The sequence below is a fragment of the Penicillium cosmopolitanum genome (assembly GCF_028827165.1).
Source record: "Penicillium cosmopolitanum strain IBT 29677 chromosome Unknown utg000004l:1.0-4361866.0:1.0-4365735.0, whole genome shotgun sequence".
In the NCBI taxonomy this organism is placed as follows: domain Eukaryota; kingdom Fungi; phylum Ascomycota; class Eurotiomycetes; order Eurotiales; family Aspergillaceae; genus Penicillium; species Penicillium cosmopolitanum.
The window spans coordinates 2,516,121-2,539,179 of record NW_026622674.1 but is presented as its reverse complement, the minus strand read 5'-3'; the positions used below and the strand labels follow the sequence as shown (position 1 = coordinate 2,539,179).

General features: G+C 50.4%; 12 protein-coding genes across 12 annotated transcripts; 6 read left to right on the top strand and 6 right to left on the bottom strand.

The window, feature by feature from the left end:
• Positions 1 to 363: 363 nt before the first annotated feature.
• On the top strand, positions 364 to 2,452 carry N7509_002342 (glutamine--tRNA ligase; the record flags this gene model as incomplete). The annotated part of the gene is given in 5 exon segments (XM_056626979.1): positions 364 to 1,219; positions 1,277 to 1,336; positions 1,392 to 1,527; positions 1,580 to 1,961; positions 1,973 to 2,452. The coding sequence occupies 5 exon segments, from the start codon at positions 364 to 366 to the stop codon at positions 2,450 to 2,452; spliced, it is 1,914 nt and encodes a 637-aa protein (XP_056492774.1).
• Positions 2,453 to 3,260: 808 nt separating this feature from the next.
• N7509_002341 (proteasome regulatory particle base subunit RPT5) lies at positions 3,261 to 4,847 on the bottom strand (the record flags this gene model as incomplete). The annotated part of the gene is made up of 3 exons (XM_056626978.1): positions 3,261 to 3,919; positions 3,984 to 4,399; positions 4,537 to 4,847. The coding sequence occupies 3 exons, from the start codon at positions 4,845 to 4,847 to the stop codon at positions 3,261 to 3,263; spliced, it is 1,386 nt and encodes a 461-aa protein (XP_056492773.1).
• A 291-nt stretch (positions 4,848 to 5,138) lies between these two features.
• On the bottom strand, positions 5,139 to 7,300 carry N7509_002340 (putative trimethyllysine dioxygenase TmlH; the record flags this gene model as incomplete). Its single annotated transcript, XM_056626977.1, has 11 exons — positions 5,139 to 5,260; positions 5,329 to 5,400; positions 5,458 to 5,946; positions 6,000 to 6,099; positions 6,184 to 6,286; positions 6,346 to 6,454; positions 6,508 to 6,574; positions 6,639 to 6,705; positions 6,862 to 7,100; positions 7,173 to 7,215; positions 7,275 to 7,300. 11 exons carry the CDS (start codon positions 7,298 to 7,300, stop codon positions 5,139 to 5,141), a joined length of 1,437 nt encoding a protein of 478 aa, XP_056492772.1.
• A 4-nt stretch (positions 7,301 to 7,304) lies between these two features.
• On the top strand, positions 7,305 to 7,577 carry N7509_002339 (uncharacterized protein; the record flags this gene model as incomplete). The annotated part of the gene is made up of 2 exons (XM_056626976.1): positions 7,305 to 7,472; positions 7,563 to 7,577. The coding sequence occupies 2 exons, from the start codon at positions 7,305 to 7,307 to the stop codon at positions 7,575 to 7,577; spliced, it is 183 nt and encodes a 60-aa protein (XP_056492771.1).
• Positions 7,578 to 7,986: 409 nt separating this feature from the next.
• On the bottom strand, positions 7,987 to 9,148 carry N7509_002338 (putative peroxisomal dehydratase; the record flags this gene model as incomplete). Its single annotated transcript, XM_056626975.1, has 4 exons — positions 7,987 to 8,332; positions 8,393 to 8,864; positions 8,927 to 8,975; positions 9,029 to 9,148. 4 exons carry the CDS (start codon positions 9,146 to 9,148, stop codon positions 7,987 to 7,989), a joined length of 987 nt encoding a protein of 328 aa, XP_056492770.1.
• Positions 9,149 to 9,779: 631 nt separating this feature from the next.
• Positions 9,780 to 11,207, bottom strand: rmtA (protein-arginine omega-N methyltransferase HMT1; the record flags this gene model as incomplete). Its single annotated transcript, XM_056626974.1, has 6 exons — positions 9,780 to 10,297; positions 10,353 to 10,684; positions 10,747 to 10,856; positions 10,941 to 10,960; positions 11,046 to 11,059; positions 11,116 to 11,207. 6 exons carry the CDS (start codon positions 11,205 to 11,207, stop codon positions 9,780 to 9,782), a joined length of 1,086 nt encoding a protein of 361 aa, XP_056492769.1.
• Positions 11,208 to 11,872: 665 nt separating this feature from the next.
• Positions 11,873 to 13,051, top strand: N7509_002336 (PGAP3/PER1 family protein; the record flags this gene model as incomplete). The annotated part of the gene is made up of 4 exons (XM_056626973.1): positions 11,873 to 11,995; positions 12,051 to 12,093; positions 12,148 to 12,922; positions 12,997 to 13,051. 4 exons carry the CDS (start codon positions 11,873 to 11,875, stop codon positions 13,049 to 13,051), a joined length of 996 nt encoding a protein of 331 aa, XP_056492768.1.
• Positions 13,052 to 13,503: 452 nt separating this feature from the next.
• On the top strand, positions 13,504 to 15,495 carry agm1 (phosphoacetylglucosamine mutase PCM1; the record flags this gene model as incomplete). Its single annotated transcript, XM_056626972.1, has 6 exons — positions 13,504 to 13,596; positions 13,669 to 13,682; positions 13,776 to 13,920; positions 13,991 to 14,005; positions 14,070 to 14,564; positions 14,623 to 15,495. 6 exons carry the CDS (start codon positions 13,504 to 13,506, stop codon positions 15,493 to 15,495), a joined length of 1,635 nt encoding a protein of 544 aa, XP_056492767.1.
• A 532-nt stretch (positions 15,496 to 16,027) lies between these two features.
• rrp3 (RNA-dependent ATPase RRP3) lies at positions 16,028 to 17,844 on the bottom strand (the record flags this gene model as incomplete). The annotated part of the gene is made up of 7 exons (XM_056626971.1): positions 16,028 to 16,233; positions 16,285 to 16,400; positions 16,459 to 16,681; positions 16,740 to 17,041; positions 17,091 to 17,149; positions 17,201 to 17,476; positions 17,620 to 17,844. The coding sequence occupies 7 exons, from the start codon at positions 17,842 to 17,844 to the stop codon at positions 16,028 to 16,030; spliced, it is 1,407 nt and encodes a 468-aa protein (XP_056492766.1).
• Positions 17,845 to 18,077: 233 nt separating this feature from the next.
• N7509_002333 (Brix domain-containing protein) lies at positions 18,078 to 19,466 on the top strand (the record flags this gene model as incomplete). The annotated part of the gene is made up of 3 exons (XM_056626970.1): positions 18,078 to 18,281; positions 18,344 to 18,625; positions 18,747 to 19,466. The coding sequence occupies 3 exons, from the start codon at positions 18,078 to 18,080 to the stop codon at positions 19,464 to 19,466; spliced, it is 1,206 nt and encodes a 401-aa protein (XP_056492765.1).
• A 442-nt stretch (positions 19,467 to 19,908) lies between these two features.
• Positions 19,909 to 20,745, bottom strand: N7509_002332 (riboflavin synthase; the record flags this gene model as incomplete). The annotated part of the gene is made up of 3 exons (XM_056626969.1): positions 19,909 to 20,506; positions 20,536 to 20,650; positions 20,715 to 20,745. 3 exons carry the CDS (start codon positions 20,743 to 20,745, stop codon positions 19,909 to 19,911), a joined length of 744 nt encoding a protein of 247 aa, XP_056492764.1.
• A 229-nt stretch (positions 20,746 to 20,974) lies between these two features.
• Positions 20,975 to 22,629, top strand: N7509_002331 (CaiB/BaiF CoA transferase family protein; the record flags this gene model as incomplete). The annotated part of the gene is made up of 7 exons (XM_056626968.1): positions 20,975 to 21,148; positions 21,210 to 21,241; positions 21,321 to 21,444; positions 21,507 to 21,879; positions 21,933 to 22,010; positions 22,068 to 22,361; positions 22,418 to 22,629. The coding sequence occupies 7 exons, from the start codon at positions 20,975 to 20,977 to the stop codon at positions 22,627 to 22,629; spliced, it is 1,287 nt and encodes a 428-aa protein (XP_056492763.1).
• Between the last annotated feature and the right edge of the window lie 430 nt (positions 22,630 to 23,059).

Below are 23,059 nucleotides of genomic sequence, written 5' to 3'. Positions count from 1 at the left end.
GTTTGGTTCTTTGGTTTTTGTCTTTAATCGCCTCGCCCTTTTGAGGCTTGTACATTACACACCTGTACAGCATTTACAATTTACCATGTATCAATAGCTACTCGTTAATCTACAATGTCTATTTCTGAGTCATCAAGGTTCATTCCAGCCACTGTTTCAGCACCAATGGGCATTTCCATGTCTTATCGTAAGTATATACTCCGGTATACTTCAAGTTACCTGGGGAAGTGGGCGCATGACTCATCCGGTGTTTCATCGGCCCGATTAGCGAATGGAGACTGATAAGCATCGCAGCCCCTCGTGAAAAATAACAACCCCACCAATTGCTTCACATCTGCTCTGGACCTCTGGGACTCTTCAATCATGGATCCAGCAAAGCCTGTTGATTTGCCTGAGCGGCCCAAGGAGGCTGCCCCGCCCGCGGAGAAAGAAGGCCCCTCCAAGAAGGCCTTGAAGAAGGCGCAGAAGGCACTGGAGAAGGCCGCGAACAAGGCCGCGCCTAAGCCTGCAAAGCAGCCCAAGCCCCCGAAAGCAGCTAAGGAGGCTGCTGCTCCCCGCGACCCGGAAGTCATGTTTAAACTCGGCTTCCTCAATGACGTTTACAACGAGCGCCCCGTCTCCGAAACCCACCCCAAGGTTCGCACTCGTTTCCCGCCCGAGCCCAACGGATATCTCCACATTGGACACAGCAAGGCTATCGCTGTCAACTTCGGCTTCGCAAAGTACCACGGTGGAGAGTGCATCCTGCGTTTTGACGATACCAACCCCGAAGGAGAGGACGAGATCTACTACACTGCTATTCGGGATATCGTCAATTGGCTCGGCTTCAAGCCTGTGCGCGAGACTCATGCCAGTGATCACTTCGATCATCTCTATGAGTACTCCGAGGAACTGATCAAGCGTGACGGCGCCTATGTCTGTCACTGTACCCAGGCCGAGGTCAAGGTTCAGCGTGGTCAGACCGAGGACGGTCAGCAGGGTGGCAAGCGCTTTGCTTGCCCTCACCGCAACCGTCCCACTGAGGAGTCTCTGGCTGAGTTCCGTGCTATGCGTGATGGAAAGTACAAGGCCGGAGAAGCGGCTCTGCGCATGAAGCAGGACCTTGATAACCCCAACCCCCAAATGTGGGATCTCTTCGCATGGAGAATTCCCGAGGGAGGAAAGCAACATCACCGTGCTCCGACATATAAGATGTTCCCCACCTACGATATGGCCCATGGTAAGTTTTATTGGTTTTTAATTTCGCGCTTGGTGATTCCATATTAACTTTTATTAGGTCTCTCCGATAGCTTGGAATCCATTACTTCATCACTATGCACGACTGAGTTCGAGAACAGTAGGTTTTCTACTCGCATATCTCGTGAAACACGGTTCGCTAACTCCACTACTAGGCCGCGAGTCTTACGAGTGGCTCAACAACAAGCTCGATGTCTACCGTCCAATGCAGCGCGAATATGGCCGTCTCAACATCACAGGCACTGTTCTCTCCAAGCGAAAGATTATCAAGCTGGTCAAGGAAGGTCATGTGTAAGTACTCTCGAACTTGAAATACGTCGATGCAAAACTAACTCCAGAGCAGCCGTGATTGGGATGATCCAAGATTGTACACACTCATTGCTCTCCGTCGTCGTGGTGTTCCTCCCGATGCTATCCTCAACTTCGTCAGCGAACTCGGAGTTACCAAGGCTGTGACCAACGTCCAAATGCACCGATTCGACCAGTCCGTCCGCACATTCCTCGAGACATCCGTCCCCAGATTAATGGTTGTAACGGAGCCTCTGAAGGTCGTCATCGACGATCTGGCCGACGACCACCTTGAGATGGTCGAAGTTCCCTTCTCCAAGGAAGCCTCCTTCGGCACCCACACCATCCCTTTCACGAAGACTGTGTACATCGAGCGCTCCGACTTCCGCGAAGTCGATTCCCCAGACTACTTCCGCCTCGCCCCGGCAAGACCGTCGGTCTCCTCAAGGCCCCCTACCCCATCACCGCCACAACCTTCGAGAAAGACGCCGCCGGAAACGTGACAGTCGTGCACGCCAAATATGAGAAGCCCGCGGAAGGCGAAGCCGCGAAGAAGCCCAAGAGCTTCATCCACTGGGTCGCCGACTGCCCCGCGAAGAACAGTCCTATCCGCGCCGAGGTCCGCGCCACCAACCCGCTATTCAAGTCCGAAAACCCCTCTGCTCACCCCGAGGGCTTCTTGGCCGACATCAACCCTAATTCCGAGGAGATCTTCCCCGATGCCATGGTTGAGACTGGATTTACTGAGATCTCGCAGTCGGCTCCTTGGCCTAAGTCTGCGGCTGAGCAGGATGTTGAGAAGAACAAGCACGCTATTCGTTTCCAGGGTATGCGTACTGCATACTACGCCGTTGACCGGGAGACAACGCCTGAGAAACTCATTCTGAACCGCATCGTTACGCTTAAAGATGACAAGGCTAAGAACTAAGGGCTTTCTGAGCGAGGCCCGGTAATATGCAATAAGTGGAGTGTAGCGTTTGAAGGTGGTGCCTGGGCTATTAGATAAGGGGCTTTTATATGGATTTATGACCATTGCATTATGTGTTTTTTAGTTTATTTTCTTTGGTCTTATTCCAAAACAAAAGAAAAATCGATGGATACATTTCTGAAGCGAGTGGACTACTATTTCACCATGACCTTGGCCACTTCCTGGGTTGCTACCTAGTACTGTAGTACATACTATATAGTGAGACGGAAAGGGATGCTCGTAGCAGCACGATCAGAACCTGCGGGTCGAATGGAACTTGGGAATAGCACAAAAGCCACCACCAAAGAGTAAGGCCCTAGGCCGGTGACTATCAGGACGGAACTGCGAGAGTGCTGGAATGTGAGTATTGAAGCTATTCCTGCCTCTCGTTTCGAGCCCTAGATATGGACCAGCAATCCAAATGGAGCTTAGCCTGCTATACTAGAATCGACCAATCAAAACATTCTGCCTATATAAATCGCTTCTCCCCAGTACAATAGGTAGTATACCAAGTGCTCGTTTCAGCCCTGGAGTGCTACAGACTTCTACTCGTAATATTCAGGTTCCTGCGAGCGTAAAATCAACTCTCGACGGGGTCTAGAATGGGTCATCATGTTATTTGGTTTAGAGGCAGTCGCCTGCATGCATAGCGAATTGCCGGCCTCATTTTGAGGGCCGCCGAACGAACATACATGACATGACATGAGGAAAAAGGGCATAAAAATAGAAAAAAAGATGTAGTAATATTCCATGGGGAAAAAACACCAATTCAAACATAAATATTTAGGTTTGAATCCTTCTTCTTCGCCTGGACCTCGGCGATGGCATCAACGTAGTTCTCGTGACCAATTTTGCTCAGGCCCTTCCGCAACGCAATCATACCAGCCTCGACACAGACAGCCTTGAGCTGAGCACCACCAAACTCATCCGTGCTGCGGGCAAGCTCAGCCCAGTTCACGCTATCCTCAACGGACATCTTACGCGAGTGAATCTGCAAGATGTTCGCACGAGCCTCCTCATTCGGAAGGGGGAACTCGATCTTGCGATCCAAACGACCGGATCGGAGCAGAGCAGGGTCCAATACATCGACACGGTTAGTCGCGGCGAGGACCTTGATGCGGTCGTCGGACGCGAATCCGTCCAGCTGGTTCAGCAGTTCCAGCATAGTACGCTGGACTTCACGATCACCGGACTTCTCGGAGTCGAAACGCTTGGTACCAACGGCATCAAGTTCGTCGATGAAGATGATTGATGGAGCCTTCTCCTTGGCCAAGGCGAAGCAGTCACGCACCAGCTTGGCACCGTCACCAATGAACATTTGTACGAGGGATGGACCGGCAAGCTTCAGGAAAGTGGCGTTCGTCTCGGCAGCACAGGCACGGGCAAGGAGGGTTTTACCGGTTCCGGGGGGACCGTACATTAGAGCACCTAAGAGGAAGAAGGTTAATATCGTCGAAAAAAAGAGAACCGCTACAGAACAGTGTGATCTTACCCTTCGGTGCCTTGATGCCGATCTTCTTGAATCGCTCCGCCTCCTTCATGGGCCATACGATAGCTTCCACGATCTCCTCGATCTGCTTGTCCAGACCACCGATATCCGTGTACTTCTCCGTCGGCTTCTCGTCGACCTCCATAGCCTTCACGCGGTTGTCATACTCTGCTGGTAAGGTGTCCAGGATGAGATATGAGTCCTTATTGACACCGATCAGGTCACCGGGCTTCAGCTTCTCGTGGTCAACCAGTCCGATGAGCGGGAGGAAGATGGTCTGGCGGGTTGAAGTCTTGATAACGGCGGATTTGCCAACGCGAGTGGCGTCGAGATCGATGTTGGCTCCCTCCTCTGCGGCTTCGGCCTCCACATCAAGGTCCAGGAGCTCAACGACGTTTCCGACGAGGTATGGTAGTTGTCTAGCAAGGTAAAACGGGGATGTCAGTAAACAGAAAAGGTGATGGTTCAATTGATTGGGCCTTGCGAGCTCCGCGGGCAGCGACTGCTGTCTTGGACGATTCGCAAGCATCCCCTTGGGAGATGAATGAGACGATACCTGTTGTTCTCGATCTTTTCTTGATTATCCTTAACCTTCTCTCGCATTGTGCTCTGCTCGTGTGTCAAACGCTGGAACTCGCTCTTCATGATGCGCATTTCGTTCTCCAGCATCCGTCGTCGCTTAACAATGTCTGCCGTACTGGAGTGGAGGATCTCCTCGTCCATCAGCTCTTCCTCCTCGTCCTTCTTCTCAGCATCTTCCATCTCGGCGTCACCGTCGCCGCTGGGCTTCTTGCCGTCATCGCCCTGGTCTTCCTTCTTGTCTCTGTTCTCGTGCTCAAGGTCGTCCAAGTCCTCGAGGGTCGACATGGTGGGCGATTTATTAATGGATAATGACCGATCGGATTAAATGGATTCAAGGGTTGCCACACGCGGATGGTCGGTATGGGGGGAGGGGGAAAGGTGAAGGTGAAGGGGGACGTAGAAGGTTGGAGAATAGCTGTCGGTGGCCGAGCTCCAACAACGTCAGCCAGTCACGTGAGTCGGTCAACAGTGAGGTGCTAGTAATCCTCTCGAATTTTATGTTCGCAATGGTAGCCTCATTCTTCTATGTTATAAAATTTCTACATTCAAATTTCGCCACTAGATATTTGACCCAGTCTAAATGATCGAATAAGGGCCATTCTTCGCGTCGGGATGGTTTTGGCTTCCCAGATTGTTTAGCACTTCCTCTCGGCCATAACTAAGCAGACGAAGTCGCGAAATGTAATCATCGTTATTGACTGCCCAGGATATATTAGTATCAACAAGCTTGTGTTTAAGGGAACTTTGGGCTTATTTTAGCACATACCGTATCCCCCACACATTCTTCTTTTCCCGGTGAACTCGGTGCGGCCATGCATCATTCTCCAGTTGTCGAAAACTAGGAAGGGAATCAGTTCATAATTGAGCAAGTATACGGTGGCAGTTCTCTACTTACTGAGTGCTGTTCCAGGCTGGAGTTGCGTCTGGATTCTTCTTCGACGTTCATTCAGGATGTCATCGTAGCACTGAGCAGCCTCGTACCATTGCTTCTGAGTTTCCAATGGCCAGTCTGATTTAGGTGCTCTATCGTAATTGTTCCAGCGAATCTGATAGAGTCGCCCTCTGTCCGGGTGGATAGAAAAGACAGGGGCCATGGAGGATGGCTGGATACAGACGTCTTCATTGCCACTGGCATGCCACGGTTGTCTAACCTGGATCAAAGTTCTGTAATGTTCGGGGTGCTTTTTCAGGAGCGTGGAGGCGGCGGCTAGGCCATCCACAAGTAAGCTCTCGCCTCCCGATCCATCTGTGTGGGACAGAAGGTGGAAAAGCTGAAGTCTTGCGGGATCCGTGAAATAGGTGTTATCTGTGTGGACACCAAGAGACTCATTGGTATATGCGGTATCCTTGAAGGTGAGATCGGCCGTAAAGTCCCAGAAGCCACCTAGATATCAAATTAGAATTCGGTCGAGAAAGGGTCCCGTGCTGATAGAATACCATAGTGAGTGTGTCTCACAAAAGCAATACGCTCAATAAGAGCCTTAGTTGCTTCTGGGTCAATTGGGACTCCCTTGATGAAACAGAATCCGAGAGTTTGCTTCGAGGGAGAAGGTCAATCATCAGAAAAAGTTCACCAATAAACATGCTGACAGTTTGGGATAAAAGTATATATGGGACCTACAATCTTCTCCAGCCAGTCTTTAACGGATGCATCGTTGAACATCACCTTCTCAAACTCGACCTCGGGATAGGAGTCGGTCTTGGCATTAAATATGCGATAATCTCTTTTATTTAATACTGTCAGTGGGAACTTTCTGATGATTTAGGTGTAAAATGTTCATACCTTGGCCTGCCGTCACCATATACAGACACCTTGTACTTCAAGTTCTGCTTAAACACATTGTGTCTTTCTAGCCAGGCCCATGGATAGACACTCTCATGACCATCATTCCCTTGTCAAGAATTAGTTAATATAACTGGTATGAAATGTCGACTGAATTCATACATGTGATTTGAGCGCCTTCTTTGAGGTTTCCGCAATCTAACTTGGTAGGAGTAATATCTGGTAGGACCTAGATTGGATTAGCCCCTCTGCTCCATGATGATAATGACCCCCAAGACAAAAATGATACGTACCGAGCCAATCTCAACAATCCTCTGCTTCGTGTCCGGATGAACACACTTGGGGCATTGACAATTTTCTCTAGTATTCCACGACCTCTCAGCGATACTCCTTCCGAGATACTGAGCTCCCGAACACACTCTCTCTGGCGACTCACCTTAAAAAGAAGGATCCACTTCCCATGATGGTCAGCACTTGTAGCGATGAAAATTTCTTGGGTCTAAGACGGCGACTCACAACTTGTAAAACTGGGTAGTGGTATTTGGTGGCATTAGCACCACATATCCTTCATTCAAGCCCCTCACGGCGGCGGATATAAGTTTTGAGTCTTTGGAAAGCATCCTGAGATGATCTGGAAGCTCTGATGTGTCCACCGGGGCATTGGTGGAAATTAGACGCTTGTTAACAATGAAATTCGGCGCATGAGCTCTTCTTTTGGGAAGGGAGCGACTGTTCAATCCAATGGTCCGGATGGGCTATTGCTGTGACTTAGTGTAATTCTTCCGCGACATTCTTGCACTGAAAGACTGAATTCATATTTGACGTACCAAATCAACACTCTTGGAGCCATATGACCGCGCAATGGTGCCTCTGGGGGTAGATCAGCACCCGAACTTGGTGAGTTGTGAGTTGGAACCAATTGATCTTACCTCAGAGTGCTTCGCCAAGCAGCCATTGAGATGGCCGTGGAGCTGCGAAAATTCATCTTGCGCCCTGTCCTCCGTATTTCTGGTACTCAAAATGCAAATGCAGGAGAAGGTGGTGGGGGAGCAGCCCGAAACTCCGGGGAAACGGCCTCGGTCGATGAAAGTCACGTGCATCCACCAACCGTTGCCAAGGCAAATAACGTATGATGGGAGACACTAACACAAAATAGTAAGTGCATATCGAAGGGTGTGCCATAATCCATACAAAATAGTAGGGCACATTTTATATAGATTCCGAATTGTTAATTAACTTTCACCTCAAGCGGAGTTATCGGTTGGACCCAGACCCACCTTGAGACACACCCAGCCCTGGAGTAGTCCAGTGATATACTAGTATAACGGCTGACCTGGGAACCATTGTTGTTACCTAGGTCCAACCTTGGAAGTTTGTCATAGGATCCAAACTCGAAGGTTCCTGGCATACTATCCAAGCGGATTGGAATACGGGCACTGCCTTCTTTGCCTAGTTTTCAACGCGCAATTTGGCAATCAAGAGCCCTGGAGTAGCTTCCTGTGAACAATCTTCAAAGCTCCAAAGTACTAGTACAAAAGAGCACGCATTTCATTAAAATGCAAACGGTGTAGTTCTGGTTAAATTGTTATATACAATTGATACAATAAAAGTATCCAAGAACGATATAGCAGTTTCCTATCTTCACAGCTTGCTCTTGGGGCTAACAACCTTCAGCAAGCAACGACCATTGCTCAGGACAACCTTGCCAGTCTGGTTCTTGGTAGTGAAGCGGACCTCCTCAAAGCCATCCGCCTGGACATTACCCATCCGCCAGATCTCGGTAGTAAGCTTGTCATTGGGACGAACAGGCGACGCGAAGCGAGCCTGGAATTCCTTGATATTGTCAGGGTTGCTACCTCCAAGCTCGCGGAGGATGCCGTGGGCAGCAGAGTTCCAGCTGAACAGGCCGTGGATAATAACACCACCAAAGCCCATCTTCTGACCGGGCTCGGGGGTGGCGTGCAGAGGGTTATAGTCTCCGTTCAAACTAAAGATGAAAATGAGTTTTTGCCCGAATGTCCTACATATGAGAATCCCACAAACATACCGGTACAGGTGAGCAGTCTCGTTGGTGCTCTGAATGACGTGAGTGGCATCAGGAGCCTTGCCCTCGGGAGGGGGGAAGTTAACTGTGGAGGGTCCTGCGGAAAGAATATCAGTCTTTTTCTGTGAGGCTAGGAATCGTGCCTGCAACTCACCCTTAGGCCCACCCCAGTTACCCTGACCGACCAAAAAGCCGCTCGTCAGAACCTTGTTGTACACCTCACCACTCTCTGCGTCGACAATAGACTGCTCGGTTTCCATGACAGTTCCGGGCTTGCCCTTGTCGTAGACACCGATGACCTTGTTGCGCAGCTCAAACTTGCGTCCAGCGCTAGTGGGAGGAAGCGGCTTGAGGATGGTCAGCTTGCGCTGGCCATCGACTCCATGGCGGTGATCCAATTTCGGAACCCCAGGGATGTGAACGGCAGATTGGCGGTCATAGAAATTCGTCACCTCCTGGTCTGTGAGCTTGAAGGCTGTTCAAGTGGGTCAGTCGTAGTGCCAACGATGCGAAAAAGTCTCCCGAGGTGCAACGTACGCAAGATCAGGGGGTAGGTCGGGAAGACAGAGAAGCTGGGGTGCAGTTCCTGTTAATCGTGTTAGAGAATCGACATTGACTCCATTGGCTTGCTGGACATACATAAAGGAACTGTAGCTCGTCGGCCTTGCAGCCGATGCTGTTGGCGAACAACAAGACATCGCGCTTTTGCCAGGAGACTGGTTTAGCAGGGAATTCGTGACCAGCGCCGGGGGCGGACATGATGAATATATAATGCTGGTATATAGATGCGAAGAAAAGGGGGGAATGAAAAGAGAGAGCGTGCGGGAAAAATGCTGCGGAGAAGAAGAAGCTAAAGTAGGATTGAGGAATTGCGGGGCGGCCCTGAGCCGAGGATCTGATAATGATTAGTTACCGTAATTGCCGACGAGACACGCCAGCTCCTTGGCGAATTCTTGTTGACTACTTCGTACTAGTAGTGCTACGAGTACACAACTTATTCAACTTCTACGGAAAATGGAAACGTGTATTCAAATCAGAAAATATTTCCCCTGCATGCATCTACAAACATTCCAAGATTTGGACATCAGATGCGTCGGAGTTGCTAGACTAAGCATCGACTCGGGGGTATCTACTTGATTCGAGGAGCTTCATGATCATCTCTCCGTATCGCGCCATGTAGTAATGCCTTTTACCCTGCCACCCAAGAAAGTAACGCCTGTGAAAGAAAACCGAGACCGGAAATATGTCAAATAGGACTGTGCAAATCCAGACCTGAAAATTCTAGGCTGCACGCTGTCTCAAAAGCAAGCGACAGCATCTAGATGATTATGATCATTTCATGAACAAAACAAGCCATCAACGTCAGAAATTAGCACCTGAAAAGGAAATGTTAGCCTATCCGACGGTGGTGACAAGGGGCTTTCAGGAAAACATACATGCGGTAGAAGCAGCTGCCCTCGGCAAAGCGAGTGGGGTCGTTAATCTCAAACTTGTAAGACAGGTTGATGTCCAAATCGCGCTTGTTCTTGTCATTAGGGCGGTTCTCCAGCCAGCCGGAAACCTGCTCATCCTCCTCAATTGTGAGAACATCACGCAGGTAGAAAACGGTCTGCTTCCAGTGAGTGTACTTGGCGTGGGGGCCGGTAGAGAAGTGGATGGGCTTGTGGCAAGCGCTGAAGTCAATATCGAACCAAGCGATCATGGCATGGATGAAATCGCTGCGCTTGGCAGTGAGGTTGTAGGGGACCTTGAAGGCGAGGTCGGCAACGGTGACAGTGTTGAGATCAAAAGTGATGATTGGGCATGGGTCGGTGACAAGTGCCTTCATCTCCACGGTATCAACGAGGGGCTCAGTGAGCGCGATCTCCTTCATGGGGCTGTAGTCGAAGCCATAGACGTTGTCCCAGACTGTAGATCATTAGCGCAAATTCAACGAGATAAACTGATAAAAGGGCTATCTCACATCCAATCTTGTCATCCTTGTAGTCGCCATCCTCAATACCAGCGACGTACATGGTGGCCTTGTCGGGGAAGATCTTGCCACCAGGGGCGAGGTAGGTATCACGGGCATACAGGACGGTGTCCAGCATGGACTCGTAGAGAAGGAAGTAACCCATCCACTCGGAGATGATGATATCAACCTTGGGGAAGGGGAGGTGGACCTCCTCCATCTTGCCCTGGAGAAGGGTAATCTTGTCGGACAGGCCGTTGACGTGGACGATCTGCTTGGCCTTCTCGATAATGGAGGACATGTCGACACCGATCACATGCTTGGCACCAGCACGGGCAGCGAACCTTCCAAGTAGATTAGCCGCAAGTTCTAGAATCGCAATTCTTTGTAATGTATGGCCACCTACATGCTGAGGATACCGGTACCGCAGCCAACATCCAGGACAACCTTGTCCTTGAAAATGTGGCGGTTCTGGTAGATGGAGTCGCGGTAGGAGCGGGTGCGGACATCGTCTTTCTGCATGAAGAGAATCGCAAGTTAGATCATTGAATTATCGAATTGGCTTGACAAACACGCTGGGTTTCGTCTGATTGTACTTACAAGCATCTCTTCGTGGATACCTGCACAAGGTTGAAAATTATTCGTTAGCCAGGCCACTCCCAGACTCATCACGTAACAGAGATTTGGGATAAGATGGTTAATTACCGTGGTGATCGTAGCTATGTATTTAATTAGCATGCAAGCACGACACAAATGTGAGGCTTTGGATTCATACCTGGTGAAATAGCGCACTTCGGAGTGCTCCATGCCAACCATGCGGTCGGCGCTGCTGGAGTTACCTCCCTGGGTGTTCTCGGCTCCTTCCATTTTGTCGGTAGGAAAATAGTTGAAAATCAGGACAAAAGGAGAACAAAGATTTGGAGAAAAAGAGTCAGAACCTAGATGGAAGACTAGCCGACTTTTTTTTTCCAGTTCGCCGCCAAGCTCCTCCAAAATCCCCGCCCGCACTAGTCCGATTTCGGAAGTCATATATCACATGACTTTGCCACGTGACTAGGGCTTCCCTGAATGTATTGATCTGTCAACCAAAATCAACATTATCATTCAGATGAAGTGGTAAATATGTAGAGTTGTTGAAAGGGTTGGTGGGCGACGACTCGATATTTAAACATCTTCAAATTTCGAAGTACTAGTAGAAGCTGTCATTGACTAATCATGATGTTCAAGTTAAGACATGTTCCTTTTTGGAGTACTATTTTGGCTATAAAACCATACAGCGTTACACAGAATAATAATAAAGTATTTATACGACACACGATGGATGGCTGGGTACATATAAGTTCAAATCTGGGGCCCATTCATGGATGTATGTAGTAGTACTTGTACTCTTTACCCCGGAACTTGGCTCGGAGCTGTCAACAATGGCTGCCAAGACTCACGCGAGACTCTGGCGATGCCGCCCGCAGCTCCGCAAACTGCCATTCCCTCCCTAAAGCTTACGCGTTGCTGGCCTAAACCACCCTTGGACCACAATGAATCTAGGCGGAAGAGTAAACCCCGCCATAATTTTCGCTTTCCTTTTGCTGGCTCTATTTGTCGGTCTTTCTACCGCTTCTCTGGGTGACCATCTCCCCGATTTCAAAGAATGTGTCCAGGTACCGTTGCTTTATCCGATTGCCATGAGCCTCATGCCCCGACTAACAAACACAGGTCTGTAAAAGCGAGAACTGCCAGGATGGAAACTCGGTGATATGTACGTCCCCCTATCGTGTTCGCCCTCTTACGTTCAACTCCTGACTCGTCCCAGCTCTTTTCCACCGTTTGTTATTATGGACCTGCCCGGCCGAATGCGACTATACCTGCCAACATGTCATTACGGATAAACGAGTTTCTCGGGATCCCCCAATGCTGAGCCCCGTGGTTCAATTCCATGGTAAGTGGCCCTTCCGCAGAATGCTGGGGATGCAGGAGCCCTTTTCGGTGCTCTTCTCCTTCTTCAATTTCGCGGCACATTGGCATGGCATGTCTCGAATCCAGGAATCGATCCCGGCCTGGCATTCTCTCCGAAAATACTATATGGCGTTTGGATACTTCGGATTGGCCAGTTGGACCTTCAGCATGATCTTCCACACCCGGGATTTCGCCATCACTGAGAAGTTCGACTACTGGGGCGCTGGCGCCAGCGTCTTGTACGGCCTGTACTTGGCCGTGGTTCGAATCTTGCGCTTGGATCTGGAGAACCCCCCACACCGTCCGACCCTGCGTCGCCTGTGGACAGCAATCTGTGTTCTGCTCTATACGTTGCATGTTTGCTATCTGACCTTCTGGTCTTGGGACTATACGTACAACATGGCAGCCAATGTCGCAGTTGGTATCATCCAGAATCTGATGTGGACGGGCTTCAGTATCATCCGATACAAGAAGCATCTCAAGTCCTGGACAGCTTGGCCTGGTATGATCGTCGCATGGATCATCTTGGCCATGAGCTTGGAATTGCTCGACTTTCCCCCATGGAATGGATTAATTGATGCCCACAGCCTTTGGCACCTGGGCACGGTAGTCCCCACCGCTTGGTGGTACTCGTGAGTTATACTCCATTGTGGATGCGTTGTTACCCTCCCATTTTCTGTGACTAATGCATTGCATCTGCGGGCAGGTTCCTCATCAAAGATACGCAAGATGATATCGCCAGCCACCGACTGAAAGCCTAAATATTGGGTGAATCGAGATGGCTGTTTCAAATATAGTCTTCCAAAAAGTGTGGTGGGAATTTCCGAGTCAGGGTTTCCCCATGTAGTATGACAGACACAGCCGAGACAGGACCCGGCGGCCTGTTGCTAATAATAATTGCAATTCTGAACTCCTCCCTCGTAGCCGCGCCCCATAATACCGTAGTAATGTGCACGCACTGACCAGTGTGCACGGCCCTAATTCCACGCACCGACCGTGCGGCGTGTCGCCTACTTCCCCACTATTGGCTCACCGCTATGGCCGTCGCATTAAGCCGCTATTGTCTCACCCAAAAGCCCCTCGTTCTTTTTTTGTTTCAAAGTACCTCCCCTCTCACCTCACTCTCTCTGTCAACATTTAGCGATTGCTCGACTTCCTTGACTCGCATTTTCTATCCGCTAGATTTATTTTGATCGCCGCCTTTCGCGCCACAATGGCGTCTCCAGCTGTCAAGAAAGCAATCTCAGAGGCTGCGCTGCAGTACCAGAAGCCTGAGGGCAAGGTCTTCGAGTATGGCACCGCAGGGGTATGTCCGCATTTCCAAAGGAACTCCTTCCTACAAAACTCCAGCTAATCACTTTTCGATTTGCCACGATAGTTCCGGATGAAGGCGTAAGTTTTTCTCAGCCTCGATCAGCCCCGCCTCCACACACACCCCGCGATCGTCCTTTGTTGACGTCGGTCCTAACCTACGGATCTGAACAGTGACCTTCTCAACACCGTTGTCTTTGCTGTGGGTCTACTTGCTGGTCTGCGCTCCAAGAAGCTCAGTGGACAATGGATTGGTGTTATGGTGACTGCGAGCCACAACCCCGCAGAGGACAACGGCGTCAAGCTGGTTGACCCAATGGTGAGTAAACAATTGCCCACAACCCCTGCATTCTGACTGGGATCATATCTAATCAACATGGAAAATCTAGGGCGAGATGCTCGAGGTGAGAAATCCTCGAATTACCGGATAAACCCTCATACCCCCCCGTACTGACACCCGATATTTAGGCCGAGTGGGAGGCATACGCTACCAAGCTCGCAAATGCCCCTCTGGACAAAATCGCCGATGTCTACGATGAGCTGGTGAAGGAGATCGATGTCAAGATGACCAACCCCGCCCGCGTGGTCTTTGCTAGAGATACTCGTGCCTCTGGCTCTCGGCTTGTCGGCGTGCTGAATGCCGCTCTTACCGCAACTGAGGTTGAATTCATCGACTTCAAGTACATGACCACCCCTCAGCTTCACTACGTCGTGCGCTGCAAGAATACCCTTGGAACACAATACGAGTATGGCGAGCCCTCTGAGCTTGGATACTATCAGAAGCTGGTGGACTCCTTCAAGAAGGTTATGCGAGGCGTTAAGGTCCAGGGATCCCTGACTGTCGATTGTGCCAACGGTGTCGGTGGCCCTAAGCTGAGGGAGCTCGTTAAGCTCCTTGATACCCCTATCGACATCAAGGTTATCAACGATGATGTGATCAACCCCGACAGCCTGAACTTCGAGGTAAAGTCACACCCTATTCTTCCCATATGGCGCAATATATTGACCGACCTTTTCTTAGTGCGGTGCCGACTACGTGAAGACCAAGCAACGTGCCCCTCCCTCGTCTAAGGCCGGTCCCCTTGATCGCTGTGCTTCGTTGGATGGTGATGCCGACCGTCTGGTCTACTATTTCAGCGATGAGAGCAACGTTTTCCGACTCCTCGACGGTGACCGCATCGCCACTCTGGCCGCTTCCTTCATTGGCGACCTTGCCCGCAGCGCCGGAATCGCATCGAAGCTCAAGATCGGCGTCGTTCAAACTGCCTACGCCAATGGCGCTAGCACTGATTATATTGAGAAGATGCTTAAGCTTCCCATCATCTGCACCAACACTGGTGTCAAGCACTTGCACCACGCTGCCCTGCGATTCGATGTTGGTGTCTACTTCGAGGCCAACGGTCACGGTACCGTTACCTTCTCCGAGAATGCCTTGAAGGCGATCAAGAACACCGAGCCCCAGTCTCCCGCCCAGCAGCGCGCTTTGGAATGCCTGCAGGCCCTCACCGACCTGATCAACCAGGCCGTCGGTGATGCTCTCTCCGACATGCTCCTCGTCGAGGCCATCCTCGCTCACAAGGGCTGGACCCCGAAGGAGTGGCTCGGCACCTACACTGATCTTCCCTCGCGCCTTGTCCGCGTCGAGGTGAACGACCGCTCGATCTTCAAGGCCTACGACGCCGAGCGCAAGCTTGAGTCGCCTGCCGGTCTTCAGGGCCAGATCGAGTCCCTGCAGTCCCGCTACCACAAGGGCCGCAGCTTCGCTCGTGCCAGTGGTACTGAGGATGCTGTCCGTGTTTACGCCGAGGCTGCTAGCCGATCTGAGGCTGATGACCTTGCTACTCGCGTTGCTAACGCTGTGCGTGAGGCGGGTACGGACGGTCAGCAAGCTTAATTGTTCAACCGCAGAATACAACAGTGGATGACTTTGCTTCCCTCGATCTACTTGACGCGGTTATCAGGGAGCCGTGACAACCAAAATATGACGACAGCGTTTCCTTTCTGCCACTTGAGGGCAGTATGACTTAGCAACATAGTCAATACCATGTTCATGCAGTAATGAAGTTCTTTGCATGCTTATTATTTTCTTCTTTGATCAGAATGGTTGAAAGCTATGTCTCACGTATACTATTTATTCCTGGCAAGCTGGCAGAGGCATAAAAGTCCTAATTTTGAATGGAATAACAGGGGTCGATCTTGCGGGGATGCTAACCAGCTGGGTAGACACCTTGTCAATGACATGCCGACGTAAGTACTAGTGAGTACTAGTATTTCTGTATTCATGGGCAGAACTGCCTGGGCTATACTAGTATTATCTAACCGAGTTGGGGCAAACATAATAAAAGAGGAACTTTTCTATTGACATTAAACTCATACTAGGTACATGTAGCGATAGTACTTTTGGCTCAGCCACGTCATGGTCTTGATCAACCCTCCTCTTGATCCATATTATCACGCGTGCGCTTGCCTTTACCAAATTTATTTCCTCTGGTACCCTTCTTCTCGTCCAATGCCTTCATCTCCATAATGGCATAACGTTGCGCCTCGCTGACTCTCTCCGCCAGAATCATAACCTCATCCTTCTCGGTCTCATATTCTGGCAGTTTTCGGTTCAGAGCATCCTCGATTCTCTCTGATATTTCGTTAGCAACGAACTATGTTTCATTTTTCTGGAAGAACTCACGGAATAACTCCACATCGTACTGAGTCACGAAGCTGATGGCAACACCACTCTTACCCGCACGTGCAGTTCGCCCGACTCTGTGAATATAGGTCTTGCTGTCGGTGGGAAGATCGAAGCTATGGCAATGGTAATTAGTGAGACGACTCCAGCTAGATTCAAGAACGATCAACTCACTTCAGAACAACGTCAACGCTTGGAATATCAAGACCACGGGCTGCGACATCTGTACACACGAGAATATCACGCGCCTTCGATCTGAACTTGCCAAGTGCACCGAGTCGAGAAGACTGGCTAAGCTGACCGTGCAGCGGGATGGCTCCGAAGCCCAGGCTTCGAAGTAAGAATGCGACTCTTTGGGTTTCGTGAACTGTCCTGGTGAAGAGAATGACACTTTGACCTGTTTCTTTTCTCAGTTTTGTTCTTCTTGATGTTTAGGTTAAAGAGGGGCTACTGACCCATGAATTCATTAAGAAGGAAACAGAGGTAGAGATCCTTCCACTTGTGGGGTTTTAACAAGTAGTAGGATTGGAGAGTCTTCACAGTGGAATATTTGCTGCTCACGGAGACTTTCTCCGGGTTGGACAAAGAAGCCCTTTGTAGGGATTCGACCTTCGAGGAAAGTGTAGCACTGAAAAGGAAAGTGTTACGTTTAGCTGGCAGAATTCGAAGAATCTTGTCAAGGAGAGGACCGAAATCTTGGTCAAGCATTCTGTCAGCCTCATCCATGACGAGGTATTTCAGTGCCCGAAGTGAAAAGCTGCATGGAGAGTTAGTTTGATCTTAATTGTGGGTATGCGCCGACTCACCCTTTAGTGTTTTCAAGGTGATCGAGGAGACGACCAGGGGTAGCGACGATAATATGAGGCTGTATAAAATATTAGTATATAAAATTGGGAATTTAATATGCAGAACCAACCTTCTTGCCGAGCGCGATCGATTGAGGCACCATATCCATACCACCCACAAGACAGCACGTGCGAACATTTATAGTCGATCCCAGTGCCTCAAAGGCCTGAGCGATTTGATACGCAAGCTCTCGAGTGGGGCTGAGGATGAGGGAAAAGAAGGAGGACGGATTCTCCATCAGCTTTTGTAGAATTGGAAGAGCGAACGCCGCCGTCTTTCCACTACCTGTCTCGGCCAATCCGATGACGTCTCTTCCTTGAAGCGCAACTGGGATAGCCTCGACTTGCTGTGTTTGTCATTGTCAGCCTAGTTCACCAAGAAAGATCGAGACCAAAGAGAAATGGGTTCAGAAGATCCATTGTGGTAAATGCCGGCCACGGATCATACTCGTCTAAGCCCATCCCGCTGGTTTCTGGTGTAGATACTCACGATAGGAGTTGGCGCTTTGTATCCAAGGATTTCGCAAGCCTCGACCAGCGAGTCGATCACGCCCAATTGCTTAAACGACTTGGGTGTAGATGTATTCTCGGCGCTGCCGTCATCGTTGGTGGTGTTCTCAGCCGCGGGAGACTCGGAGCGCGAAGACTGAGAATCGCTATCCTCGGCCGGGGAGGCCACCTCTTGGGCGACCTTGCGCTTCTTGACTGGAGGCATTCTTGCGTCGTTGGTGAGAGAAGAAAAGTAGCGCTGGTCGAGAAGTCAACTCCGACCTCAAAATAATTTAAGTGGGTCTGGCTATCCGCATGATTGTTGATCCGGGCCTTCTCCGCTGGATTTTTTGGAGACCAAAAAAACTTCCAGCTCCGAGACCGATCTCTCTGCAGCTTTCAATTCCAACCCCCCTTTTATTAGTTGGTGATTTCATATTTCACCAATCACCAATCACAATGGCAAAGGCTCGCGTTAAGAAGCGCACTCACACCCGCCCCCAAAATGCCTCTGCGGCTCCCAAGGGTGGTGCGGCTGCTCTAACCAAGACTCCGAAGTCCATGGTCATTCGAGTCGGCGCTTCGCAAGTTGGTACTAGTGTTACTCAGCTTGTCAAAGATGTTCGACGAATGATGGAGCCCGACACCGCTGTGCGATTGAAGGTATGGTGTTCAAATCTTCTGCTTTGGTCAATTTCAACGGCATCTAATTCTTATATCTGTAGGAACGCAAATCTAACCGACTGCGCGACTATACTGTGATGGCTGGCCCTCTTGGCGTCACTCATTTGATGCTTTTCTCCAAGTCCAAGACCGGAAACACCAACATGCGACTCGCGGTTACACCTCGTGGCCCTACCCTCCACTTCCAAGTCGAGAACTACTCACTCTGCAAAGACGTGGAGCGATCAATGAAGCGCCCTCAAAGTGGTGGTCAGGACCACAAGACCCCCCCTCTGCTGGTCATGAACAACTTCAATACCGCCGATGTCGATGAAGACGCCAAAGTCCCGAAACGCCTGGAAGCGCTCACTACCACCATCTTCCAATCACTCTTCCCCCCCGATCAACCCCACAGCTACACCCCTTTCTTCAATTCGACGTGTGATGCTCCTGAACCGTGAACAGGCCGAGGACGACTCCTACGTCCTGAGTCTGCGACACTATGCCATCGCCACAAAGAAAACCGGCGTCTCAAAACGCATCCGTCGCCTAGATCCCAAGGAGATTCGCAACAGAGAAAAGAAGAAGGCCGCTGTTCCCAACCTGGGTAAACTCGAGGATGCTGCTGACTATCTGCTGGACCCGTCTGCTGCTGGTTACACATCCGCGAGTGAGACCGAGCTTGATACCGATGCCGAGGTGGAGATTGCGGAGAGCACAACCCGGAAGATCCTCAACAAGCGGGAAGCTCAACGCCAAAAGGCTAACGAGAAGGGAGAGAAGGCCGATAAGAAGGACGCTACCCCGGGTGTTGAGAAGCGTGCAGTCAAGCTGGTCGAGCTTGGACCTCGCCTGAAGCTTCGACTTATGAAGGTCGAGGATGGTGTGTGCGATGGCAAGATCATGTGGCACGACTATGTCACCAAGTCTGCTGCCGAAGTTAGGAAGTTGGATCAGAACTGGGCAGTTCGTCGCAAGGAGAAGGAGAAGCGCAAGAAGGAGCAAAAGGAGAACATTGAGCGGAAGAAGAAGGACAAGGCCAAGGCTAGGGCCAATGGCGAGAAGGTCAACGATGATGAAGACGACGAGGAGGATGTCGATATGGACGACGAGAATTGGCTTTCCGATGACTTTGATGATGAAGGAGGGGACGAAGACGACTCGGATGAGTCTATGGAGGAGTGAAGGATCTGATAATTTCATAATTGTCAGTTACCAAGGCTGGGGGGTGAGCTTTCATCCGCCAACCAGCCAGCCCCGAATGGTCTTGAACATCAAGGCCATAACACCCCTCCAAGACCGGACATGGTTCTCGACCCCAGCCCAAGTCTTCAAGGTCTATTCCATGGTGATAATGAGCATGTTTCGAAGACTGTCATCCCGATCGGGGTATAAAATGCAGTCCAGTTCGGGCTTGCGATCGATTTCACCATACATGGATCGAACAGCCACATCCTAGGCAGTCACCCCCATTTTATACCCATTCTTCACGGCCCAATGTACATGTACAAGATTTACGGAATGAATCAAAAAGTTTTGAGATAGAATAATTTGGACGCTTTCTTGTTTAATTTAGATCCTCGTAAATGGCATCAATGCGTGAATCTCTTTCTTTTTTTAAAAATACTTATTTCTTCAGCTTCTCATCAACCAGGCGGGACACCATCTTCTCTAGAATGGCGAAATCCCCACCGGCAGTGCCAGCAAAGTATCCGGCGACGCTCTTCTCAACATACTTGCCCACAATGTCGATCTCAACATTGACGAGCTCACCGGCCTTCTTACCAGCTGTAACGACCTTCTCTTGGGTGTAGGCAATGAGCATGACCTCCCAGTATCCATCCTCGCCATCAACGACCTTGGTAACAGTCAGACTAGCACCATCCAGGGTGACATAACCCTTCTCAACGACGTAGCGGAGGATATCTCTATCACGCGGCTGCAGGCGGAAGACCAAGGAATTGCCATCAGGTGTGACGGACAAGATCTGTGCAACAGTGTCGACGTGGCCCTGCACGAAATGCCCGCCCATGCGGGTATCTGCCGAAACCGCACGTTCGAGATTGACATTGGAGCTGGTCGTTAGGGAGCCGAGATTCGTGCGTCGAAGAGTTTCTGGGGCGACGCCGACCTTGAACCAGGTCTTGTCGAACTCGGTGACTGTGAGGCAAGTTCCTTCCGTGCCCAGAAGTGTTAGCCAGGTATGACCCACCGGGATATTCGAGCTTTATCTGTAGAGGATTGTACCATTGACAGCAATGCTATCGCCCAGGTGGGCATCGAGAGAATCTCCTCGCAGTCGGAGATGGTGAGCGAAGTGCCCCCGCCCCCGCTCTGCGAGGTATCGAGGGGCTCTAGGGCCGTGACGGCTGAAGAAGGAGGTCTGTTAGTCTGAATGACATTATGCAGAAGGAGCAGGAAGATGTCACGCACTCCCGATCGTCTCGACAAGACCAGTAAACATTGTTGCGGAGTGGATCTGCAAGGGATTGGATTGGAGGAGGGCAGGAAGAGTTGGGGTTACTTCGGTCGACCTCGGCTTCAGGGCCCGCTGCCCGAGCGGTGTCGGCGTTTTAGCGGAATTTCGATCTATCCCCAGTTTCCTTTAAACGTGCTGTGCGAGGGTGCTGTGCTTTGGTTCATTCTCTTCTTCTTCTTTTGTTGGCCGCGCTGTACTTTTTCGATATTATATAATGAGCGTCGCTGTTCGGTTTCAGGCAATTTCTCGCCGCGTCAGCCCTGGCTGCTCCTACAATGCCTGGCGTCGCATGCCGCTGCGGAGCTACTCCAGTGCTGTTTCGCCTTTGAGTGATACGCTACCCCTGTCAGGTATTCGCGTGCTTGATATGACCAGAGTGCTGGCTGGTGTGAGTACATATGTCCTGGACATGTTGTGATTCTGTGCTGACCTAGTTTCGTCTGATATAGCCGTACTGCACTCAAATTCTTGGTGATCTGGGGTAAGTGGGGGTACTAAAGCCTCTTATTCACGCTTACTAGATCGAAGTTAAAATTCAAACACTAACATGCCATGCTTAGAGCGGATGTCATCAAAGTCGAACACCCTGTGCGTGGCGACGACACCCGGGCCTGGGGCCCGCCATATGCCCAGTACGAGGACCCATCTAAGACCGGACCGGGCGAGAGCGCCTATTATCTGGCCGTATGAGCACCTTCACCTGGGACAAATTTCACTGGATATAGTAGTATTGACCGTATTGATAGGTCAATCGCAACAAGAAGTCCCTGGGATTGTCTTTCCAGCACAAGTCAGGCGTTGAGATTCTTCACAAGCTTGCGAAGGAATGCGACGTCCTAGTCGAAAATTACTTGCCTGGGGGCCTGAAGAAATATGGAATGGACTATGAGACTCTACGAGAAATCAATCCCAAGCTTATATATGCCAGTATCACCGGTTATGGGCAAACTGGACCGTACAGCAACCGTGCTGGCTACGATGTCATGGTGGAAGCCGAGATGGGCTTGATGCACATCACCGGAGCGCGAGATGGCGCGCCTGTCAAGGTCGGCGTGGCAGTGACTGATCTAACCACTGGTCTATATACATCCAATGCTATCATGGCAGCCTTGCTTGCGCGTGCTCGCACGGGCAGGGGCAGCATATTGACGCTTGTCTCAGCGACTGCCAAGTCGCAACATTGTCGAATCTGGCTAGCTCTGCCCTTATTAGTGGCAAGAAGGACTCCGGTCGATGGGGTACCGCGCATCGTAAGTGGCTTCTACACTGGAAAATAGGACTAGCGGCATGCTAATAATAATCATCAGCGTCGATTGTCCCTTACCGAAGCTACAAGACACTGGATGGCGACATTCTTTTTGGTGGCGGCAATGACCGACTCTTTGGCGTGCTATGTGATCGTCTAGGCTTTCCTGAATGGAAGACTGATGCTCGCTTTGTCACTAACAGCGACCGTGTGCAGCATCGTGCTGATATTGATGGGATGATTGAAAATACAACCCAACAGAAGACGACTAAGCAGTGGTTGGATATATTTGAAGGCAGTGGAATGCCATATGCGGCAGTCAACGACATTCAAGGAACACTGAACCATGAACACGGTATGCTACTCTTGTTCCCCACAAATATGCTACAGACATTAATGTTCTCTCTACAGTGCAAGCCCGAGACATGGTAACAGAGGTTGACCACCCGGCTTGTGGTCCCATTAAGTTGGTCAACACTCCCATCAAATACTCTGAGGCGACACCCGGCGTTCGTACCCCTCCCCCAACTCTTGGGCAACACACCAATGAGATTTTGGGTGAAGTCTTGGAATATAGTGAAGCGGATATTGCTCGGTTGAAGGAGGAGGGTGTGCTGTCATAGCCTGTGGACGGCGGAGAATGCAGTGTAGATATACAAGACTTGCACAAATGTACATAGACGAATCAAATATACTCACTACGTATATTTTCTTACTTTGAGCTATAGCAGAGTATTCAAATCTCCCCAGGGTTTAATTACCCCAATTTAACACCTCATGCTTTCAGAACTTCAGGGTTCGTTGGCGATCACGTGAGGCTATACAGACCTTGGGCGGGACGACATCTCCTTTCCTTCCCAGTGCTTGCATTGTGCCATGCTGAGCCGCGTTTGAATGAACCGTCATTGTTTGGCCCGATTACTTAAATAATTTTTCTTATAATTATCCGGCCTTTCACGTTTCTGTCCGCCAGCTCAACCACGATTTAGGTTCCGAACCCTCTTTCCCGTCTCCCGCAAGGCCGACCTCTGTTACCTATAAAAGAGACACAGG